Source organism: Neurospora crassa, linkage group II (assembly GCF_000182925.2).
Source record: "Neurospora crassa OR74A linkage group II, whole genome shotgun sequence".
NCBI lineage: Eukaryota > Fungi > Ascomycota > Sordariomycetes > Sordariales > Sordariaceae > Neurospora > Neurospora crassa.
The window spans coordinates 324,450-343,811 of record NC_026502.1 but is presented as its reverse complement, the minus strand read 5'-3'; the positions used below and the strand labels follow the sequence as shown (position 1 = coordinate 343,811).

The following is a 19,362-nucleotide window of genomic DNA, read 5'->3' as shown; positions in this document are numbered from 1 at the left end:
GGTCACATCGGCACCAATACGCTCGAGTCGTGACGAAACCGTGTCGGAGTTGTAGCGGTCGAGGTGCGGAAGGAAGTTCGGGCAAAGGGCGGACACAACACGGCGGAAGGTGCGGTGATATGTGGATGTAAAGAAGAAAGGAGGGAAGGTAGGAAGGAGCTGGGTCGAAATTTCCTTTAAAGGTTTCTAAAGCGGCCCGGGAGAACGCAATTAAGGAAAGATAAGGTGAAAGGCCGTGGGTGGAAAATACTGACGATAGCGAGCGTATCGATAGGACGAGGACGGGTCGAGGCTGCGGGGGCCGTATATACAACATGAGTTAATAGCCTCGGTTATAACGGTAAGGTTATACCGAGAGGAAGCTATATAAGAAAGGTACAAAGCCGTACTTGTACTTGTGTTTGGGTCATTGGGATCGTTCCAAGCGTACCTCCCTGTACGAAACTTAGTCGTAACGAAGCCAACGCAACCAACGAGACACCAGCCAGCCAGCCAACCAGTCAGGCTTGGTACTCCCCATCACACAGCCAGCATCACCCGAAGGAACGACTACCTCTATTTGGGGCGGGAGACTGTAGGCTACGTATGTGACGGTGAGAGATCTCTGGGAATAAATCTCTTCGAAAAAGAAGCAATTGTGTGCATCGGAAATGCCCTGTCGAATTTCGGTACCAGGTTGTGGACAATAATATTGTGGTGGTATACTTGAAATTTGATAAAGATTAAGTACCTAGGGAGTTTGTAAGGTTAAAGAAAAGAGAAGATCGAAACCGCCAAGATATCCAACGATCATAACCAGAAGAACTACCTCCCAAACTTACCCCAATCCCGTGCATCTCACTCCCAGCAACTGAGGACGAGAAAACGAAGCTATCCAATCCTGCTACTGATCCTCCCAAACGGCCCGGACTGTCTTGCCTGCTCCTAGAGGTATTGCGCAAGGAAATACCCCCCACCCAGGGGCTGCCCTTCACTACCATGCCGGTGAACGTTCGATGTCTCCAGGTACAACTACCCCGCGACAGCAATAACTGGCGGAGGCAGAGCAAGCCCATCATCGTCTGGGACAGCTGGTAAGTTCACACCCAGCTGAGGCTCGGCCTGTGGTGATGGCGTGGGCAAACCCATGACGATTTGCGCCTCGTGCGGATGCTGGGGTACAAGGGCTGGTGTGGGAAGGCCAGCCACGATCTGTGCCTCATGATGTTGATGAGGCACCACCACCGCAGGAGCGACTGGCTCGGGCATAACAGCAAGGACTGGCGGAGGCAGAGCAAACCCATCGTCTGGGACAATTGGTAAGAGCATCTCGGCCTCTGGTGCTGGCGTGGCCAAACCCATGACGATTTGCGCCTCGTGCGGATGCCCCCCTTGGGGTACAAGGATTGGTGTGAGGAGGCCAGCCACAATCTGTGTCTCATGATGTTGATGAGGCACTACAACCGCAGGGGTGACTGGCTCGGGGTGCGGTTGTTGCTGTGGTTCTTGTTGTGCAGCTATGACCTGCTGCTGCTCCTGTTGCTGTTGCTGCTGGTTGAGTTGCTGCCCGGGCTCATTATGGGCTTGGTCCTGTTCCTGAATTCCGGCGAGCGGGGGAGAAGGCCATTGCCAAAGGTCCAGCGAGGGCAAACTATCGTCGTCGTCGTCGGTTTCGCTCTCGCCATCATCACTAGAGGGTACCTCATCTTCCTCCTTGTCATTCTCCTCCTTGTCGTCTTGTTCCTCCCGGTTCTCCTTCTCTTCACCTCCCACCACGGCTTCTGATGACTCCGTCACCTCGGTCTTTTGGCGCTTGGACGGGCGGTCATGCTGATCACTTTCGTGGTGGTCGGGAGAAATGGGTCTGTTCTTGCCGTCCATCTTGTTTGCTTGGTCTCGGTGGATAGATGGTAGAAAGGGGGTAAGATCTGGCTTCTCAGTTGATGGGTTGAGGAAATGTTCTGGTGAACGAACCGCCAATAGCGTCCTTGAGAGTTAAGTGAGAAGAGAACTGATGGAGATGATGACAGTACGAGATGAAGAAGAAGAGTAAAGCAAAAAGGAGAAGATAGGTAGCTTTATAGAGCTGGAAGAGACCGTTCCAGTAGCCCTTCGTCGCCCTTGATGCATACAAAATCCAGGAAACATGATGTTTTTTTGTCCGCAACCACTTAGGTAGGGAGAGCACATGTGCATAGATGCGAAGCGGGCATTTGTTTTTTCTTCTCCTTCTTTTTTCTTGGGTCCGAGATGGCGCAGAAATAAAAGTATACGGAGCGGGTTATCACTAAGATGAGAGACAGTGAGTGTTAAGCCATCAAAGGACTGAGAATGGCAAAGGTTATGGAGGAGAAATGGGGCTTAGAGGTATGTACCTCTACGCATGAACATGCATATCAACCGCGGCCACGGCACTGGAATTTTCACAGGACTTGGACGTCCGAGAGGCTCTGCACATTCGTATATATGCAACACCGGCATATATGCAGCTTTTTCCAACAGTCTTTGGCTTTGAAAGGCCGAGATCCGCAGACTAAGGTATGGGATGCCGGACATGAACCAAGTTGAAGTCGAGGGGCGTCACAATCACCAACTGCCGGGCCTAACATGCATGTTTGAAATGCACCGGAGTGCCGGGCTGGACCAGAATTTGATGAGCCGTACCAATGAGCGCAGGTTGTATGCCCCGGTAAAGCGCTTTGGACATACTTTGCATTGGAAAGTAGCGAGGTGCTTCCGAGCCCTTCTCGAAGCCACCCCCATTCTCCCCAGAGCCATTATTGTTGGGGTCGGCAAGACGAAGTGGTATCACGTTGTTGGGTACTGACGACGTGGACTGGCGTCTCCTGCTATCAACAGAGCCGGCTCCGGAACGGTCCATGGGCGAAAGTGAACGCGCGCTTGACGGAATCGGACTCAACCCTCCAGTAGGCGTGGCATCATCACCTCTATAAATAAGGCCTAGAACATGTCCCTCTCGAAGGTGAGCGAACGGACATTTGGCATTTTTGTCTGAATGTAGTCGAGCAAGCTTGTTGCCAGAAGTACAAAGCACTATTCTCAATTCACATGTCAGCCGAAGTTCTCTTGCCCCAATAAACAGCTGCGATGAATGAAGCTTAATGGCCATTTGGGGATGGATGAGATGCTGACTGACACCGGCCTTCCAAGCTTAGAGTAGGTACGCTACTTCCTCGATTCTTCCCCGGCATCTCAAACTTGCCCGACTCGGAGCGTCGCTGGTCGGAGCTGTAAACGTTCTTCCTTTTTTCTTCTTTTTTTTCTTGAGGCATCGTCGTGCAGATTTGCTATCGATGCATGCAAAGCGAGCTACCATGCGTCAAGCGGTGCATGGCGTGGGGAAGAAAAGGGCGACGAAATAAATACTGTAAGTGATCAAACAAAAAAAAAGACAAGCGAGGAGAAGATCCAGCCTGGAGGATAGGAAGAACTAGAATAGACGAGAAAGTCATTGCCCTCGCAACTTCTTTCCATGGAGCGGATGTTGGCGCAGAAGCGACACGACGGTCCCATTGCAAAGACCTCCTTTCTGTTGTGAGAGGCACTTTCCTTGAACTTCGGTATAGCCCGGGAACTCGGTCCCTCCAAAGACTCAAAATGCATAAGCTATATATCTCTTGATGAATGACAAATGAAGAGATCCAAAATGAATGTACATTCATTTGACGCATATTTGTTGTGAAGAAATCACGATGGAGTGTCCAAGGGGTGGCTTGCAGCGGTTTGGTGGAAGAAAAGAGCGAGTGGGCCAGGCCCCAAGCTTGCAACTTCCCCCACAATCCGCCGATATCCAAAAGGTCAACACGCCCGCCACTACCGTGAAGCTAATTGTAGAAAAAGAAAGAGAAAGAAAAAAAAAACTGAAAGGAAAAGACCACATCAGACAAGATAGAAATCCTCCCTCTCCGCCGTATCAGCGAGTTCCCCGTCCATAATCCCATCGCAGTATGCTTCCCCCATCAAAAGGTACGTGTTATCCCCCTTTCCGGGCACCGGTCGTACCACATATGGTATATCGTCGCCGTGAAATACAACCACCTTGTCGCCGGGCTGTAAGAGCCCTGGACCCATGCCTAGATATCCATTCTCTGTGAGGTACGGGCGTTTTCCTTCCATATGCCGCAAGCCCATATAATATCCCTCTGAGAAAACCCGGTCCATGTGCTTGCCCATCTTCAATTTGGCCTGCTCCTCTCCTGCTTGGTAAGCTGCCATATAATCTTTCCAATCATCGTCCCGGCGCACGTAGTCCTCGTAGTATGCGATGAAGTTCTGAAACGCTGAATCCTCCTTCGAGTCTGTCCTTTTCGCGATTTGGCGACCAACTCCAAAAATAATATGCTGATCACCAATGGGCACTCGCCATAGGGCAGCATCATGATGAGCAGTACTTGCATAGATGTCCTTAGCACGCTTGTTCTGCTTGGACAAGTTCAAAAGTCTCCTGAAGTTGTCGAAAAATCCAACGATTTTCTTGGCACCGTCAGCAGAACGCCGCCAAATGTCCACCCGTGCCTGCTCTCCTAGATCTACGATAGTACCCACGCAAAAACCGCGGAGGCCCAGAATCGTAGGGGATGTAGTTGGCACCAAATCCGGCATTCTGATCTCCCCACAAGCTAAGAATGACATCTCTCGCTGATAAGTCTTGGCGATCCTGCCGTTCCACTCAGGCACCCATGACGGTAAATCCGTCTCATTCTTGGGGGCAGATTTCCTTTGTCCTAAGCTCCCATAGCGAAGGATTTGTAGACCTCTCTTTCGCTGAATTTTCCAGTTCTTTTGGATTATCGCTCTTGCTGTTTGTGTAAACACTTGCGCAAGGGTCGTCGACGTAGTATAATCCGGCCGAATACCAAGTTCATCGGCGTCCCCCGCTAAGCCAAGGAGTCCATACACTTTGTCGCGCTTATTGGTAACGCATGGCGGTGTGACTCCCACAAAGAGTTCTACAAGGAGGTGTTCCAGTGTCTCTTTCCGATACGGGTACTGGCAGTACCCCCGATGCTGAAAGAGCGGGAATAATCTCATGAGCCCTGAGAAGAGGGTGGAATATGTAGGTGTGTCAGGGGTCTCCAGAAGTCCCCGCAAACATTTGTCCATGATAATGCATCTCATAAAATCGGTCAGTGCGGAGACCATTTTCTGAGAGACAACCTTGTAACCACAAGCGAAAATCGTATCTGCACAGAGACAGAATTCCTGTATAGTCCACAGTCGCTTGAACCATGTTCTTTCCACCCAACGTGTAAAAGAGTGTTCTCTGTTTAGCATATAGATAACCTTGTATGCCTCACGCAAGAAAGTAACGGCATCAGGTTGTTCAATCTTTTCCTTGATGAGGCGATCGACGGAAAGCCAATGTTCTTCTTCGGTATGATCGCCGATCTTATCGAGGAATTCTTGACCAACTTCTGCCAAGGCATCCATCACTCTGTTGGAGTCGTCAACAGCAGGTCCTAGCCACACGACGACTTGGTGGGCTGACGAGTAGATATCCCTCATGAGCCGGACCTGGAAGGACTTTTCCTCGTTGTCGTCCTGATTGATACATATCTGGTCAATCCATAGAGGCAGAGGCTCAAGCTGCCGCCGGTAATGGAGTTCTCGAAGATGACGGAGGCAAGTATCCAGGGATGATGTCAGGCGTAGTGGTATAAAAGCTCTGCCATCGTTGACTTCATTGGCCACTGAAATCTCATGCGTCCTGGTGCTATCCCCCCAGACGTATGAAAGTGCGATATAGCTGGGCGGCGGCGAAATCGGCGCAGTGTATATGCAGCAGTATAGGTCGTCCGTATAACAAGAAGCGGGATGGAGGTCAAGCAGACGAATGTGGGTTGACGGATCTGACAGAGCAACCGAGTCATAGCTGAACAGGTTACCGGCCGACACTGTGTCCGTCTGCGCGGAATTAGCCATGAAGACGAAGAGATCGGACGGCGCACGACATCAAATGATAGGCAAGTAGGATCAATGGCAACAATTCCAAGAAAAGCGGCTGCTGCAAGCTCGATGATGTTGGAAATTTGAGATGAGGCTGGAGATCCATCGAATATGGCTGCCTGACCTGAACCCAAGAGGCCATCGACGCTAGGATCACATGTTGAGGTTACATGGCGAGGTTACCTACATGACGAGGTAAAATGGCGTGTGATTGGCTAGGCAAGCAGGGCCCTGAGCTGAGAAAACCTCCAACATGGTTGGATCTTGTGGCTATCGCCGTAGGAAAGGAGCATAGCCATGTAGCATTATGTGGGAGAACTGAGTAGTAGGAGGACGAAGAGGAAATGGGCAAAGAAGAGAAAGTAGATCGAAGGATATCGGAGGGAGGTGGATAATAGGGGCGAAGAGTATGAAGGAAGACAGACATGGGAAAAGAAGGACATCATGAAGAGCAAGAATAGTAGCTTTGAGAGAAAAAGCGGCCTGAATTCTGACCCAGATCTCTTCATTACCAAACAACATGTTCTGCTGAAGTTGAAGAGGAAGAAAAGGAAGAAAAAAGTCGTGTGAGAGAGATTGCCCCAAATAAACAAGACAGGTTCCCCTTGGCAATTGCGCAGTTGTGGATTATGCGGACGAAACTGAAGGACATCCTGGGCAATAGACTGGGTGGACAATTCCTGAGCCCTTTCTAGGAACTCAATGTTTTTCGGTGAGTCGTGTCTTTGTGCTTTTCTTTTTGAATTTTCAATTTTCCTTTTCCTTTTTTTTTATTTTTTTTTTATTTCTTTTTTCTTTTTTTGTATGAAGAACAGAGCGCATGGCCCGAACTTTTCCGGGCGGTCCTCTCTATCTGTAATTTCAGGCCGCTTTCCAGGTTATGTGATTAGCACCTTCGGCCTCGGGTGTTGTGTGAAGAGCAGGAGCGATGGCCAAAAAGACCGGGGAAGGTACGTTGTGCCAATTTATTTGGTGTGGCGGCCGATCTCTTCCAGCTTCTCTCCAGTCTCTTTCTCCTTCCCGTCTCTTTTCCATTTCATTTTCCACTGGCAATTCCGATGCCACCAACTGAAGTCTCCTTGGTCAATCTCGCGGCGTACAGCCATTGCACACCGAACCGCATAACTGCCAGTTGCGGCCATTGAACGTTCGCTCATTTTCTTGTCTTCAACATTTCCCTCCTTTTGCTGGTCTCTTGAAGTCTTTCTTTCCCCAAGAGGTCCTCAGTGTTGAGCTTTCGCACAAAGACAATTTTCTTAGATACATTCCCTCGTTAGCCCAGAACAGCAGATAACAACAAGTACAAGGACCTACTTGCTTCGAAGATCTCACAAAGTCGTGTCTCGAGCGCTAGGCCAAATGGCATATTAGTTTGCGGCCTGCAACTGTTCCAAGTCAACATACAGATCATCGTGCGGGGATGTATACCTAGGCAGCTCGGTCAAGTGCTTGACAGGAAGTTGGTCTTTATTAGCAGATATAAATTTGCCAGTGGCGCTTCCTCAGGATTAGTGTACAAATCGGATGGGGGATCGCAGAACTAGACTTCTAGAGATTTGTTGTTCCTATCACATCACCCCAGTCATTTCCCTCTCGAAGCACAGAAATTCCGACAATCGAAACTCTTCCAACATGGCTAGCAACGGACCTAAGGGAGAGGGGCTTTTCAATCCTGGCCTTCTCAGAATCGGACAACAAAGGCCACCTCACCAAGCCATGCATTCTCTCAGCATCATCAAGACCTACCCCGTCGATGCTGAGCTGGTTGTCCCGCTCCCAGATCAAATTTCCAAAGGTGAGACCATCCCATGCGCAACCGTGTCCAAGATCTCGGAACCCGACGTCGATACTGACGGTCCAATGAAAGCTTTGTCATCCTTGTCATTGACGACTTAGAAGAAGAGAGTGATTGTAATCTCGTAACGAGCCACCAGCAACCAAGTAAGGCAGGAATTCACGTCGTTTCCTTCATAACGACCCAAGAAACGCGTACTTCCTTGTCGAAGGTATCCGGTTCTCGTCGCCGGTATCTTCAAGTTAAGATCTAGGATGTTCATGCACCTTCAGCATATGGAGTGGAATAGTACCCGCACGGATGAACTTGAGCAGGAGACGGTCACACTACCCAAGCAGCTGTGGTCAGGCCGAAAGCCGGGAATCAACCACCGTCAATCTCTTCTTTGAACGCCGGGAAGGGCTTAACGTGGCGCCCCCATAGCCAGCAGATGTGTCTTTCCAGTTAATGAGCCTTCGGGAGACATTGCCAATCACTTTGACTTGCGTACGTTTCGATGTATAGGCTCAGGCTTGCCATACACAGATATGGCCTCTATCTGCCCGGCGCTCAAAGGGGAGATTGATGGTAGCAAGTTTCGCGAGTTTTTACAACACTTTTACGAGATGCTTCGGTACCGTATGTGGTAGCCAGACATCGTTTAACCCTGCATCCTGCATCCCGGTTTTCCAGAATCTGTATCGTATAACCTCGGGCAAATGGTTCAAAGTTTTCTAGAGATCTGGCATAATCTGTAAGAATACTACAACACTTATGACCACCAGAAATGGTGTGCAAGACGGCTCTTTTCGATGACTCCATCCTCCAGCGCCCTTGAGAAAATAAGTAGAAGAAGGTAAGACACGAGAAGAATCGGATTCACAACACTCCGAGGTGGCAACGCGTCTCCCCCGTTTCATTTGGTGAGCACCTGTATAATGCACATATTTGTGCAGTATACTTGCAGGTTATGCCTGATTTCCATGGAACATAAGAACCGTTTGCCACGAGATCATACAGTACATCAATCATGGTAAACTGAACACTTGTTCAAAGCGCGGATGCTTGATGAAAAAGGGAAATGCATTGCTGCATGCATGGACGCTATGCTCCAGCCAGACCTTGGAACTTTCAAAGTGGCGTCACGAGAACAAAACAGACTACTTGAAGCTGCTTCCCCCCAACCCAAAATTGGAGGTCCTGTTGTCAATCTATCCAGTCTTCAGTTTCTTCTGGCAATACGCACTGCGCCATCTACAACCACACAGCGATCAACCATGAACCAGCAAAAAGATCTCGTCGAAGTTGGCCACGGCCGTTGCGGCTCTGTTTGGGCCAAACGCCTTTCCAACGACGATCACGATAACGGCGATTTTGACAACGACGATTACACCGTCATCAAACGCGGGGACGGTACCTGGCACCGTTCTGTCACAAAGGAACACGAAATTCACAAACATATAGCACGCTTAGCAGGAGCACCAGCATCAGAGTCAAAAATGAACCTGATTACAGGCTACCAAGTCAACATCCCCGCCCCTATCGACTACATCACCCCGGACTCTACCAAATGGGATTTGCTCCTGCCCTTTCTGCCATCTAACTACAAACCCTGCATTGCCCTCGAGAACGAAAGAATCCCGCCGATGGGTCGGCGCGTTCGTCATCTCCTCGCACATACATGTTATGGTACTGGTGGTCGCGGTGGAAATCTTAAAGACGAAAAACTCACCGCTGCCCTCCTTGACGCCGAGACGAACGAACAAAACTGTTTAGTGCGCCCTTATCTCGGACGACGTCGCATTCAACCAAAAGAGGCTGCTTCAGCACGCCCTGGAAAGCCTCGGCTTGTGTTTGTCACCCTCCGCAATATCCCGCTCCATCTCGACCAGATCGAAGAACTTGGGCTCCCAGTTGAGCAGTACGCCATGGCTATGGCTGATACAATGGCCTTTTTGCATTGGGAGGCTGAGATTGACGCGGCGGACGTTGAGTTTGTTCTCGCTCAGCCCCGACGACACCAGGGGCAGTCAGCTTCATCGCTCAGCATCGGCTCCCAAGCATTCACCTCAGAAGGGCCCTTCGGCTCTCACGCCATGTGGCTGGTCGACTTTGACTGCTGCGAGAAGATGGCGATGCCAACCGACGACACCGACGAAATGAATCTTCTCACTATCGCGGCAAGGGCTTTTTGGCGGAATGATCCGTACTACCCCAGACCTCCAGCCAACCACACTCCCGACTCAAACCTCGCAGACGGACAGCTCTGGGAAACTTTCAAGAAGCGATACCTTACGACGAGCGAGGAAATTCTGGAGTCGAAAGCAAAAGACGAAAGAGTGAAGATGCTACCAAGGAAGGTGATGAGTATGATTGAAAACACGAGGGAGAGGTGGAGTAAGAGTGTTCTGTAAGGGGAGGGAGAGAGAGCTCAGGACAGTCAGGACACAAGCCCATATTCCCACATGAACATGGCGGGGGCGTGCGTACCACCGGCAAGCCACAACACACAGGGCAAGGGCACACACAGGGCGTGCATACAGTGTCATTTTTGTATTCGCTCAGCAGTTATCTGTGTTTGTATCTCGTTTTGGATGGTATGTTATCAAACCCAGGAGAGTAATACAGGAAGATGAAGCAGAAATGCAGGATGGGCGGAATAGCAGGATGAATTGGATGGACAGGATGAGCAGGAGATGTTGTTCAAGGGAAAGGGTTGGGCCAAATGGACTCGGTGGCTAGGTGACGTTCTACTTACATGGTTTCTGTAGGAAACAAGGGACCATAATTTCGGAAGGAGCCGCCTGTTTCTCTTATGACTATGTTTCTCGAACGAGTATAATCCCACTGCACCCAGGGCAAGTCTATAGTCACCATCGTTGCCCAAATGTCAGTTGTGATGCAGATCATGGAGTTTCTGTGGTTCCATGTTTTACGTCCGATTTAAGAATGTCTTGTCACATCAATAACTCGATCACCCAGCCATGTGCCTCTCTGTGATTCTGTGCCTCCCCATAACTCAGAGATATCTTCGTGTCTTCTTTGGTCTGGCAAGGCTCTTCAGGGGAGAGTAGTTGTGTGAGAACGATGCTGAGGATGGTGGCGCGTGGGATGTGGCGTTGACATGGTGTAGCGGGGTTTTGTGCTGATGAACAAGAGGCGTGGCTGGGACGAGGCAGTGAGTTTTCTGCCCGCCCGGCGGCGTCTATGCCGGCAGCAGCGATGTGATGGAAGTGGGCTGGTGCGTCGAAAGCCTTGAGAACAGCGTCAGCACGAGCTTTCGGTACGAGAACAGGTCCGATCGGCCGAATGTGGGCGTTCTCGACCCGCCGGTAAGCGTCTCAAGGCTCACCAGACAAAAGTTTGACCAGAGACTGCCCAGATAAGTGAAGATGGAAAGCAAATGAGACGCGGTTGGAGTCCCGGGCAGGATTGTACGTAAACACTCAGTCTTCAAAGGTGAGGGATTACATGCTGCAAGGGAAAATCAGCACTTACCCTCGTGCTCAAGGGCACTCCAAGACCCTAGCCCATGTCCAGATGAAGTTTCCTTCTGTCATGTTCAGCTCATTTGCGTTGCGAGCTCGCGGGGTGGTCGCCTTCGGGCGGTAACAGTCAATGTCATCCCCCGGACGGTCTTGCCTGTCTTGCCTGTCTTGCACGTCTGGTCTGCCCTCCAGTCCCTGTCACGAACAAGTCCGTCGCAGCTACCTTCTCCTCGAGGATACACAGACGAGGGATACCCCCACGCGGTGGCCAATTTGCTGCCATACCTGCCTTCATATAGGTCGCCAGCTGGGCAAGATTGTTGCATATTGGCATGCAGAAGAGTTTTCGTCCGTCCTAGTATCACCGCAACAAGCGGATAGCGACGGGACAAGACCTCACAGCCAGAGAATCATCCCATCACGGCAAGCGAGCTATGGGTTCTCACTGTGCGAGCCTCTTACGAGGAACCATCCCCCGATTCTCCGCGCGATGATCAACCTCTCCCTTCCCAATGAAGCTTATTTTCCGAGGACGTGAAGGGAAAAAAGCCCACACGGAATCCTTCCTTCCAGAAGCCGGGACCCCAGCGACGGAAAGCAGGCAGGTGCAAAGGAAAATTTCCGTCGTGAGCACCAACCAAGAAGTTGCCCGTCCAGGTACGGATGCAAGTGCGGAGAACAACGAGGCAAGCGCGAGCGGGAAGGTTCATCACGCAAGAGGACCCCCGACTGATGTGCTCAGTCTGAACGCCAATCGTCCGCCCGAACGAGGTCTATCCGCCGCAGCTTGCAAGCGCCAACCACATTAAGGACAGCTCGGTGCTACCTGTTTGTCCGCGCTGCCAGAACTAGTGAGGAGTGACGCTGGACCCGAAGTTGATGATTGAGTACCCGAATTGATATCGGAGGACGGGAGTGGAAGATGTCATTGGCGCTGGCTGGAGACAGCAACTACTGGTCATGGCGATGCAATTCTCAATCATTCCAAAGGTCTTAAACAGCCACTTTTTACTTCACACATTTTCAATGCATTGCACGTCCAAATGCCATCGCAATGCTTTAGTGTCGATGCGATGCAATGTTGACATTCCATGCTCTCGAGATCCCCGTCGTGTCAGGGGCAGATGGAGCTGCCTGACGCACGGGCCACATGCGGTCATTGCAGTTCAGCACCAAAGGTCGTTCAGTTCGGCGGGCGCTCCAAAAAATTCCACTGGTGCGGCTTCTAGACGCTTCCAGCTTTTTGTGACGGCAGTAGAAGAGAAACCTCAACGACAACGTTGACGAGGTATAATTGGAACTATTCGTGGGCTGTTTGACCATCTCACTGTAGACCTAAATCACAAGAGCAATCGATTCTGAAATCCGGTCGTATCTCATTTCATGTCATTTCTTCCTTGAAGCTTGCGACGAAGCCCAGACCCATCAAAACGCCGAAGCCATACCCAAAACAAAGTCTGACAACACATCACCACGGGCTTATTTTTCTCTCTGTTGCGCACATCCTTGTCCAAGATCCATATCCGCGTCCGCCGCATTTCACTGTTCAACCGCGGCTTGCTCTTGACCAGATCCATTCATCCACAACTACATACACCAAAGACAAGTCTAGTCGACGCTTGCAACAGCTGCTAGTCAAACAGAACAGCCGGACAGCCAGTCCGGACGAATCATCGTGTGGTACACTAAACCGCAACCGAGCATCACCACCATCTCGCTCACAACGACTGCCTACGAACCGACTATTGAATCTCAAAGCAACGCTGTCGAAAAAAGACCTAGACCTCTCAGAGACGGTCGAGACCCCCACGCTTCTTGAGCTTGAGCTTGAGGTACCGGTACCTTCCAGTTTCGGTTTACCTAGAGATACCTACCTAAACACAAGCACTCAACCCTCGGCTTCAGTGGAGTTACCACCACCGGCACCACCAGACAGATCAAACCCAGCTGGTCTCACCAACCACTCTTTCCATACCTAGAGAGTGGTCATCAACGGACCATTCAAAGAAGAAACATACCGTGCTGTGATGTATAGCCTCCTCAGGCCAGCAGCATCAGCAGCGCGCAGATTTTCAACGCGATCTCTTCCCTCCCAGATCAGCACCAAGAGAGTACCAGTACCACCGGTACCTATTACCCAGACTCTCAGCTCAAGGCTCTTTCATACTTCCAGAGCGCAAAAAAAGATGGATACTACTTCTACCTCAAAAGCGGACCCCGCAACGGGCTGCTCATCAAGCACGTCACCCATCCCCGGCAGCACCTCATCCACTTCCACATCCAGCACCCACCCTACGGCCTCCGTCGCCGATACCACTACTCCCCCCCACCGACCAACCCAATTCGGCCCAGAAGAGGTAACCGACGACCCCCTCGCCGACCCCCTCTCCGTAGAACACCAAAAGCTCGAAAACAACGGTAACCCCCTCCCTTTACCTTCTCCAGAGACGGCCACCCCCGTTTCTCCAGATCAACAACCAAAGGTAGTCACGGTCAACGGACAAGCTGTTGCCTTGGATAATCTGGGCCCAATGGTGGTGCACAAAGATGGAACGATTTCGCGGATTGCGAATTGGCCCGAGATGACGGAGATTGAAAGGGAGAATACCCTGAGGATCTTGGGAAAGAGGAATCAGTTGCGGTTGACGAATTTGCGGGAGGGGAGGGTGAATGGGGAGGGTATGTAACTGTATGTATTTGTGTTAAGAGGGTTTAAGGAAGAAAAACTGATGAGATAAAAACAATGGGTTAGGGGACTTAAACCCCCGGTTTCATGACTTCATGGCATGGTTGTTTATGTTTCCTGTACTATACTTTGCATTTCTCTTGTATATTCATTGTAAATGTGAATGTTCCATCCTTACTCCCGTCCAGATTCCCAATATCCAACATGGTATCACGCATTTCAAAAGCTAAAGCCAAAACACGAAACTCTTCCACATCACACACCCATTGTATTCTTCTTTTTTCCATGACTCGTTTCATCAAAATCTTTTCTTTCAGATCTTCATGTTTGAGGGGAGTGCTGTAACCGCCAATGTCGGAGTCCTGTAACCGCCATGAATATAGTTATACCGGAGTCCTGTAGCCACCATTGTGATATCTCATATCATTCATGTCGTACCATCCATCCGTCTGTTCGTCCGTCCGTCGATCCGTCCACCCATTTGCACCTCTGCAGGCACACGCACGCAATACACCCGACCAACCAAAGTCAGATGCAGCCCAAGACGGGATTACCGCTGAGCAGAATGCTGATAAGAGTGAACGTGATAAGAAAAAGAGGAAGAAGCAAGCAAAACTACTGCCGCCAACTCTCCTTCCATCACGAACGACCACAGGACCAAAAAATAAAATGAAAAGCCAAAACCAAAAAGTGAAGCAAAAGCAACGCGAAAACGCCTCAGACAGTATGATGATGTATATCCACTGTTAAGCCAAAAACCCTCTGACCACAAACCCCCTTTTCCTCCACAACTAACTGGTCATCGTCACCGAAAGCTCGGCCTTAGTCCTTCCTCCTCTTTTTGTTGTCCGTGTCGACGGATTCATCGGAACTGGGAGAAGAGGTGGAGACACAGAAGGAGCTCTCTTCCCTGGCGCGTTCAGCATCAGCCTTGTCAGCGGCAGCCTCAGCCTTGTCAGCCGCGGCCGCAGCAGCATCCTTGGAAACCTTGGCAGCGTGGGCTGAGAACTCGCGGAGAAGCTTGAGAATGTCCTCCTTGCTGCCGTGCTTCTCCGTGACGAGGCCCTTGAGCCACTTGTTCTCCGTCTCGAGAGCCTGGATGCGTCCCTCAAGTTGGGTGACCTTCTCGCTCATCTCCTTGGCCGACTTTTCGAGCGCCTGCTCGCGCTGCTTCTTCTTGATGCGGAACCGGGCGCTAGCTGCGGTGTTGCGCTTTCGCTTGTCTTCCTCGGCGGCAAGGCGAGAGGCCTCCTCGAAGCTCATGACGCGAGCGCCGGGAGTGGGGGGGACAGACATGGCATCGCTAGCCTTGCGCTTGTTGCCGCTTAGCTGGGGAGGGTTGGAAAGGACATAGCCGGGCTGGTGGGGATGCTGAACGTGATGAGACGCATGGTGCTGCGAGACCGGAGGGTAGGCGGCTTGTGGGTTGGGCTGAATGGGCTGGAGCTGGCCTAGAGTGTCTGGGTAGGCCGGGATGGTGGGCGAGGTGTAGGTGGTGGTGAAGTCGCCAAAGTTGAAGTCGGCTGAAGACATTGTGCCATGGTCAGCGGAGCCGCTCCATACAGAAAGCTTGTTTTGCACCACAGGATGACACAATCTGATATACAAGACAGGGAAATGAAGAGAAGAAAAGCCAGAAAGTTCGCGAACGACAATATCCGAATGCCGTCGACATGGAAACGGGAGGCGCAGACTGGGGGGAGACTGCGTAGTAACCAAGACGGGTAAGGTGGTTGGCATCGGCCATTGTTGATCACCCCTCGTCGATGGTGCAATCCCCCCAAAGTCACGAGAAATGACACCATTCTCGGGGAGCGTTGTCATTTGTCAGCCCCATTTTCGGCACTCCCACCACCGACCACATACAACCAGGACCATCATTGCCAGGTACCTCGACCTCTGTTTCTCTAGACACGCTTCCAATCAAGAAACGGTCCGGACCATGTGGGAATGGACGGAAAAGAGTGGGGGTGACGAACACGCTGCCGGATTCCCGATAAGGAGAAGGGTGCTCTCTGGCGAATGCAGCTGACTGCAGCTAATAGAAGTCGCGGTGGATGGCCCTGATGGTGTTCATCTGCCTCCTTCCCGACCCAAGCCGTCCGGGGTCGTCCGGGTACCACCACCGCCGTCGCATCACTTTCTGTTTTGCCTTCTCTTCACAGGACACTTGCCCCTTGTGTGCAGCATTCCGCCATGCATCCTCGCCGGTACCTCCCACCGCAAGATGTAGGGGTCTTTCAAAGGTGGGAAACAGGCAAAGTGAAACAAACATGACAACTGAGGAAACACAAAGATATCCCAGACACAACCATACCATAAAGGGATAGAAACAGACAGACATAAGAATTTGACAAAGTCGCAAAAACACTAACCTGCAGGAGCAGCAAATTCCAAGCCCTGGTCGAGGCCCGACAGGAATTCGGTCATGAAGGCATCGGTCGGCACCTCGGGCGATGTCGCCGCAGTCTCGACGGGAGTAGGAGCGACGACAGCATCGGGCTTGACAGGCGGCGCCTGGTAGTCGGTGTTCTGGCCCGTCTCGTAGTCAAAGAAGTTGGTGTTGGTAAATAGCGCAAGCTCCTCGTCATTGGGAGCCACATACTCCTCGACCTGCGGCTCCTGCACATTCAGGTTGCGCAGATAGTTGGTGAAGTTGATGCGACTGCCGGCCATTTTGACGATGGTTTGTGTGGTGTTGTCGGTCGAGTGGTATTTCTCAGAGCGCCCTTGATAACCAAGTTCTTCCTTCTCTTTCTAAAGTGTAGACGGTGTGAACGTCACAACGCTGGCGCGCCTTGCCAGGCGAGTGCTGGAGTAGTGTCGGGGATATGCAGTCGATTGACCTTCCTTGGTTGTTCTGGTGTGTAGTCGAGAAAGAAGGGTAGATTTTGGGAGGAGAGGATGGCACCGGGATGGTAAATGTTTAACTGAGTTGGACGGGATGGAAACTAAGCGTGCGAGGAGACCAACGCAGGGGCAGCGACGGGGGGGCCGGGAGCGCTGGAGCTGATGACTGGAGGAGCACCACGGGGGCGGGGCACTGGAGCCTCTCAAACTGGAGCCTCTCGAGAACCGGACAACTGGAGTCGAATGGGACTCGAATGGGGTCCGGTCCCAGTCGGAGATATTGAGACTGGAGCCTTGGACGAAGCCCTGAGCCGCGACTCCTGGTCGAGACAAGTGGGTTTGTTCTTGAACGGGGTCGAATGATTCGGCAGTATGTACCGTTGTTTCCAGCGAGTCAGCGGCGTGATACTATTGATATGTATTTGGCCGGTACGGTTTATCGTCAGATGTAGGCTCCAAGGTTGGCCAGGGTTGGAACTGGAGGGGGCCGTCGTCGGCGGAGGGAAATTTGCAAGGTATGGTCAACGACGGCGACGGGCACGAAGATGGGGGGACGAGAGAGGTTTGATTGCAAGAAAACACACAAATGCCACCCGAATCATACTTTTTCTAAAAAGCAACGATGTATTGCGATGGTGTTGATTATGATGTTCAGTTGCTCAGTGTTCAGTCAGGGTCCGAGTGTTTGTGTGAAGAAAGTGTGTGTGTGTCGTTGAAGACGGAACCGGGAATGGAACTTGAAAGTGGAAAAGTCGAGAAAGCGAGGAGCGGCCACATCGGCCATGATGACTGGTTGGACTCTTTAGTGGGATGGGGCCGGCGGGGTCCTTTCACTGTGCGATTAGTCAGAGGCCATCCCATCCCACGCTCTTTGCGCTCACCACCTCATGCACTGCCCTACCCCTGCACTCCCATCGATCATGCTAACCCAACATGGGCCGACCTACTGTAGTAGGGTTCAGGTGTGGGCGGTAAACGGCGCAAAATTGCCCCCCAACGTGGAAGTAAAACCACCACCACCACACAATTCTCACCACTCTCACTCTCATCCATATCACCGAATGAATGAGCACGGCAGTGTCCTCCGGCCTCCCACGCTGCCCTCTCCGCAACCCTCTTGCTCCTCACGGTACCGAATACTACCAAGAACAAAGACACCAATCACGGCAGAGGACGCCATGGCTGGCGGGGTTTTCATTTTGATCACAAAGTCGGGTTTACCGCAGTAGGAACTGAATAATCAACGTTGATGTCTTGGGTAGAGCGAGTAGTTAGGCTGCGCCCTTCGTGTCAGTTTCAAAGGGTCTGACATTCCGCTTCACTCTCTTCCTATTCAAACCCCATTTTGCGCCGGGCTGTCTTTGGTTTCGCCAACGGTGCACTAGGTTCAAGGTCTCGGTGCTTCCCCTTTCAGTTGCGCCGCACGACCGAATGAGATGTTAACTCCGAGGCAACAAAGAAATGTTGACCTCTTCTTTCACCAACTTCGACGCCAGTAATGCCTATCATTCGGTCGTTATAACCTTGCCGGGCCATCGTTTCGGTCGTGTTCTTCTACATATGTAATTCCCTCGTGTCCAACCCTTCGTCTCGCTGCATCACTTTGGTTAGTAATCGTCTTAACCCCTTGACCGCACAAGCGTCTTCCTCTCGGATCCAAAACAGATCAAGATCCGAACTCAGGTCCCGCCCCGCCAGGAGGGGTTTCTTCTTCTTAAGGCTTCCCCATGCTATGTGTTCTTCTGATGCTCCATTGTGCCCCTAGCACACCGTGACAGGCCCTGAAGAAGAAAAGAGGCCGTTCCCACGAACAATGACACCCCAGATCTGCACGACGATGCATTAGGACGAATTGGCGAGTGAGAGCCTCCGATTTCCCACGGGCCTTCTGAAGGGCGGACCATTCACATGTCAGGCCTGTATTAATAATCCAATGAGGGACGTCGTGAACCCTGACGATGCTGCCCAGAGCTAACTCACAAAAGCACAAAAGGATCCCTTGATGGTTCGATTGAATTCAATGCCAACATGCATAGCCGGTAAGCGGTATCAGTAATCGCAGTAAGACTGCCTTGACCGCTGTAACATCAAAAGGGTCCGATTTATCAGCAACGAAAACAGACAATCCTATCGTCCCTCCTCTTCCTACTGTACTTACATCGTAGGTAGTGTATGAGATCACAAACTCGCTGTCGTTGACGTCGGTGACCGGCATCCGGCTTAAACAGTGAAAATCACAGTCCGCAATCGGCGGCATTCTATAGGTCAGACCTCTTTTGCTTGACCAGACTTGGCACTGCGCCCGAGATAAACTTTGGATCAGAGACTTCCAAGCGATCGACGATTGCTGTGGAGTTGCCGTTATTCCAGCTCCTGTTTCAGGGTTTTATGAGGAACAGGCACAAGCGGGCATCACCGGCGCTGGAAGCTCCATCGAGCCGGAGGAGGAGGAGGAGGACAAAGGAACAACAAAGCTGAGGCTTCATGCCGATTCCAATCCTATTCCGGCGTCTTAGCGAAGCGAACGGTTGGCCGGGCGTGGAGAGCAATTCATGAGTAGATGTTAGATAACCGGCCATGGAGGCCAAAAGGTGAGATGATCTTGAAGAGTCAATGAC

At 51.4% G+C, this 19,362-nt stretch overlaps 6 protein-coding genes across 6 annotated transcripts; 2 read left to right on the top strand and 4 right to left on the bottom strand.

Moving 5' to 3' along the window:
• Nucleotides 1-1,011: 1,011 nt before the first annotated feature.
• NCU03531 (hypothetical protein) lies at nt 1,012-1,860 on the bottom strand (the record flags this gene model as incomplete). The annotated part of the gene is made up of 1 exon (XM_951717.3): nt 1,012-1,860. The coding sequence occupies one exon, from the start codon at nt 1,858-1,860 to the stop codon at nt 1,012-1,014; it is 849 nt and encodes a 282-aa protein (XP_956810.1).
• A 721-nt stretch (nt 1,861-2,581) lies between these two features.
• On the bottom strand, nt 2,582-3,109 carry NCU03532 (hypothetical protein; the record flags this gene model as incomplete). Its single annotated transcript, XM_951718.3, has 1 exon — nt 2,582-3,109. The coding sequence occupies one exon, from the start codon at nt 3,107-3,109 to the stop codon at nt 2,582-2,584; it is 528 nt and encodes a 175-aa protein (XP_956811.1).
• A 557-nt stretch (nt 3,110-3,666) lies between these two features.
• Nucleotides 3,667-6,023, bottom strand: het-6 (heterokaryon incompatibility-6). Its single transcript, XM_951719.3, has one exon. It carries the CDS (start codon nt 5,920-5,922, stop codon nt 3,880-3,882), a length of 2,043 nt encoding a protein of 680 aa, XP_956812.3. The 5' UTR covers nt 5,923-6,023; the 3' UTR covers nt 3,667-3,879.
• Nucleotides 6,024-8,997: 2,974 nt separating this feature from the next.
• Nucleotides 8,998-10,234, top strand: NCU03534 (hypothetical protein; the record flags this gene model as incomplete). The annotated part of the gene is made up of 1 exon (XM_951720.2): nt 8,998-10,234. The coding sequence occupies one exon, from the start codon at nt 8,998-9,000 to the stop codon at nt 10,132-10,134; it is 1,137 nt and encodes a 378-aa protein (XP_956813.2). The 3' UTR covers nt 10,135-10,234.
• A 2,223-nt stretch (nt 10,235-12,457) lies between these two features.
• On the top strand, nt 12,458-14,171 carry NCU03535 (hypothetical protein). Its single transcript, XM_951721.2, has one exon. It carries the CDS (start codon nt 13,236-13,238, stop codon nt 13,893-13,895), a length of 660 nt encoding a protein of 219 aa, XP_956814.1. The 5' UTR covers nt 12,458-13,235; the 3' UTR covers nt 13,896-14,171.
• cys-3 (cysteine-3) lies at nt 12,609-17,499 on the bottom strand. The gene is made up of 2 exons (XM_951722.3): nt 16,270-17,499; nt 12,609-15,417 (listed from the first exon to the last, which is right to left on the bottom strand). The coding sequence occupies exons 1-2, from the start codon at nt 16,568-16,570 to the stop codon at nt 14,717-14,719; spliced, it is 1,002 nt and encodes a 333-aa protein (XP_956815.2). The 5' UTR covers nt 16,571-17,499; the 3' UTR covers nt 12,609-14,716.
• Nucleotides 17,500-19,362: the final 1,863 nt, after the last annotated feature.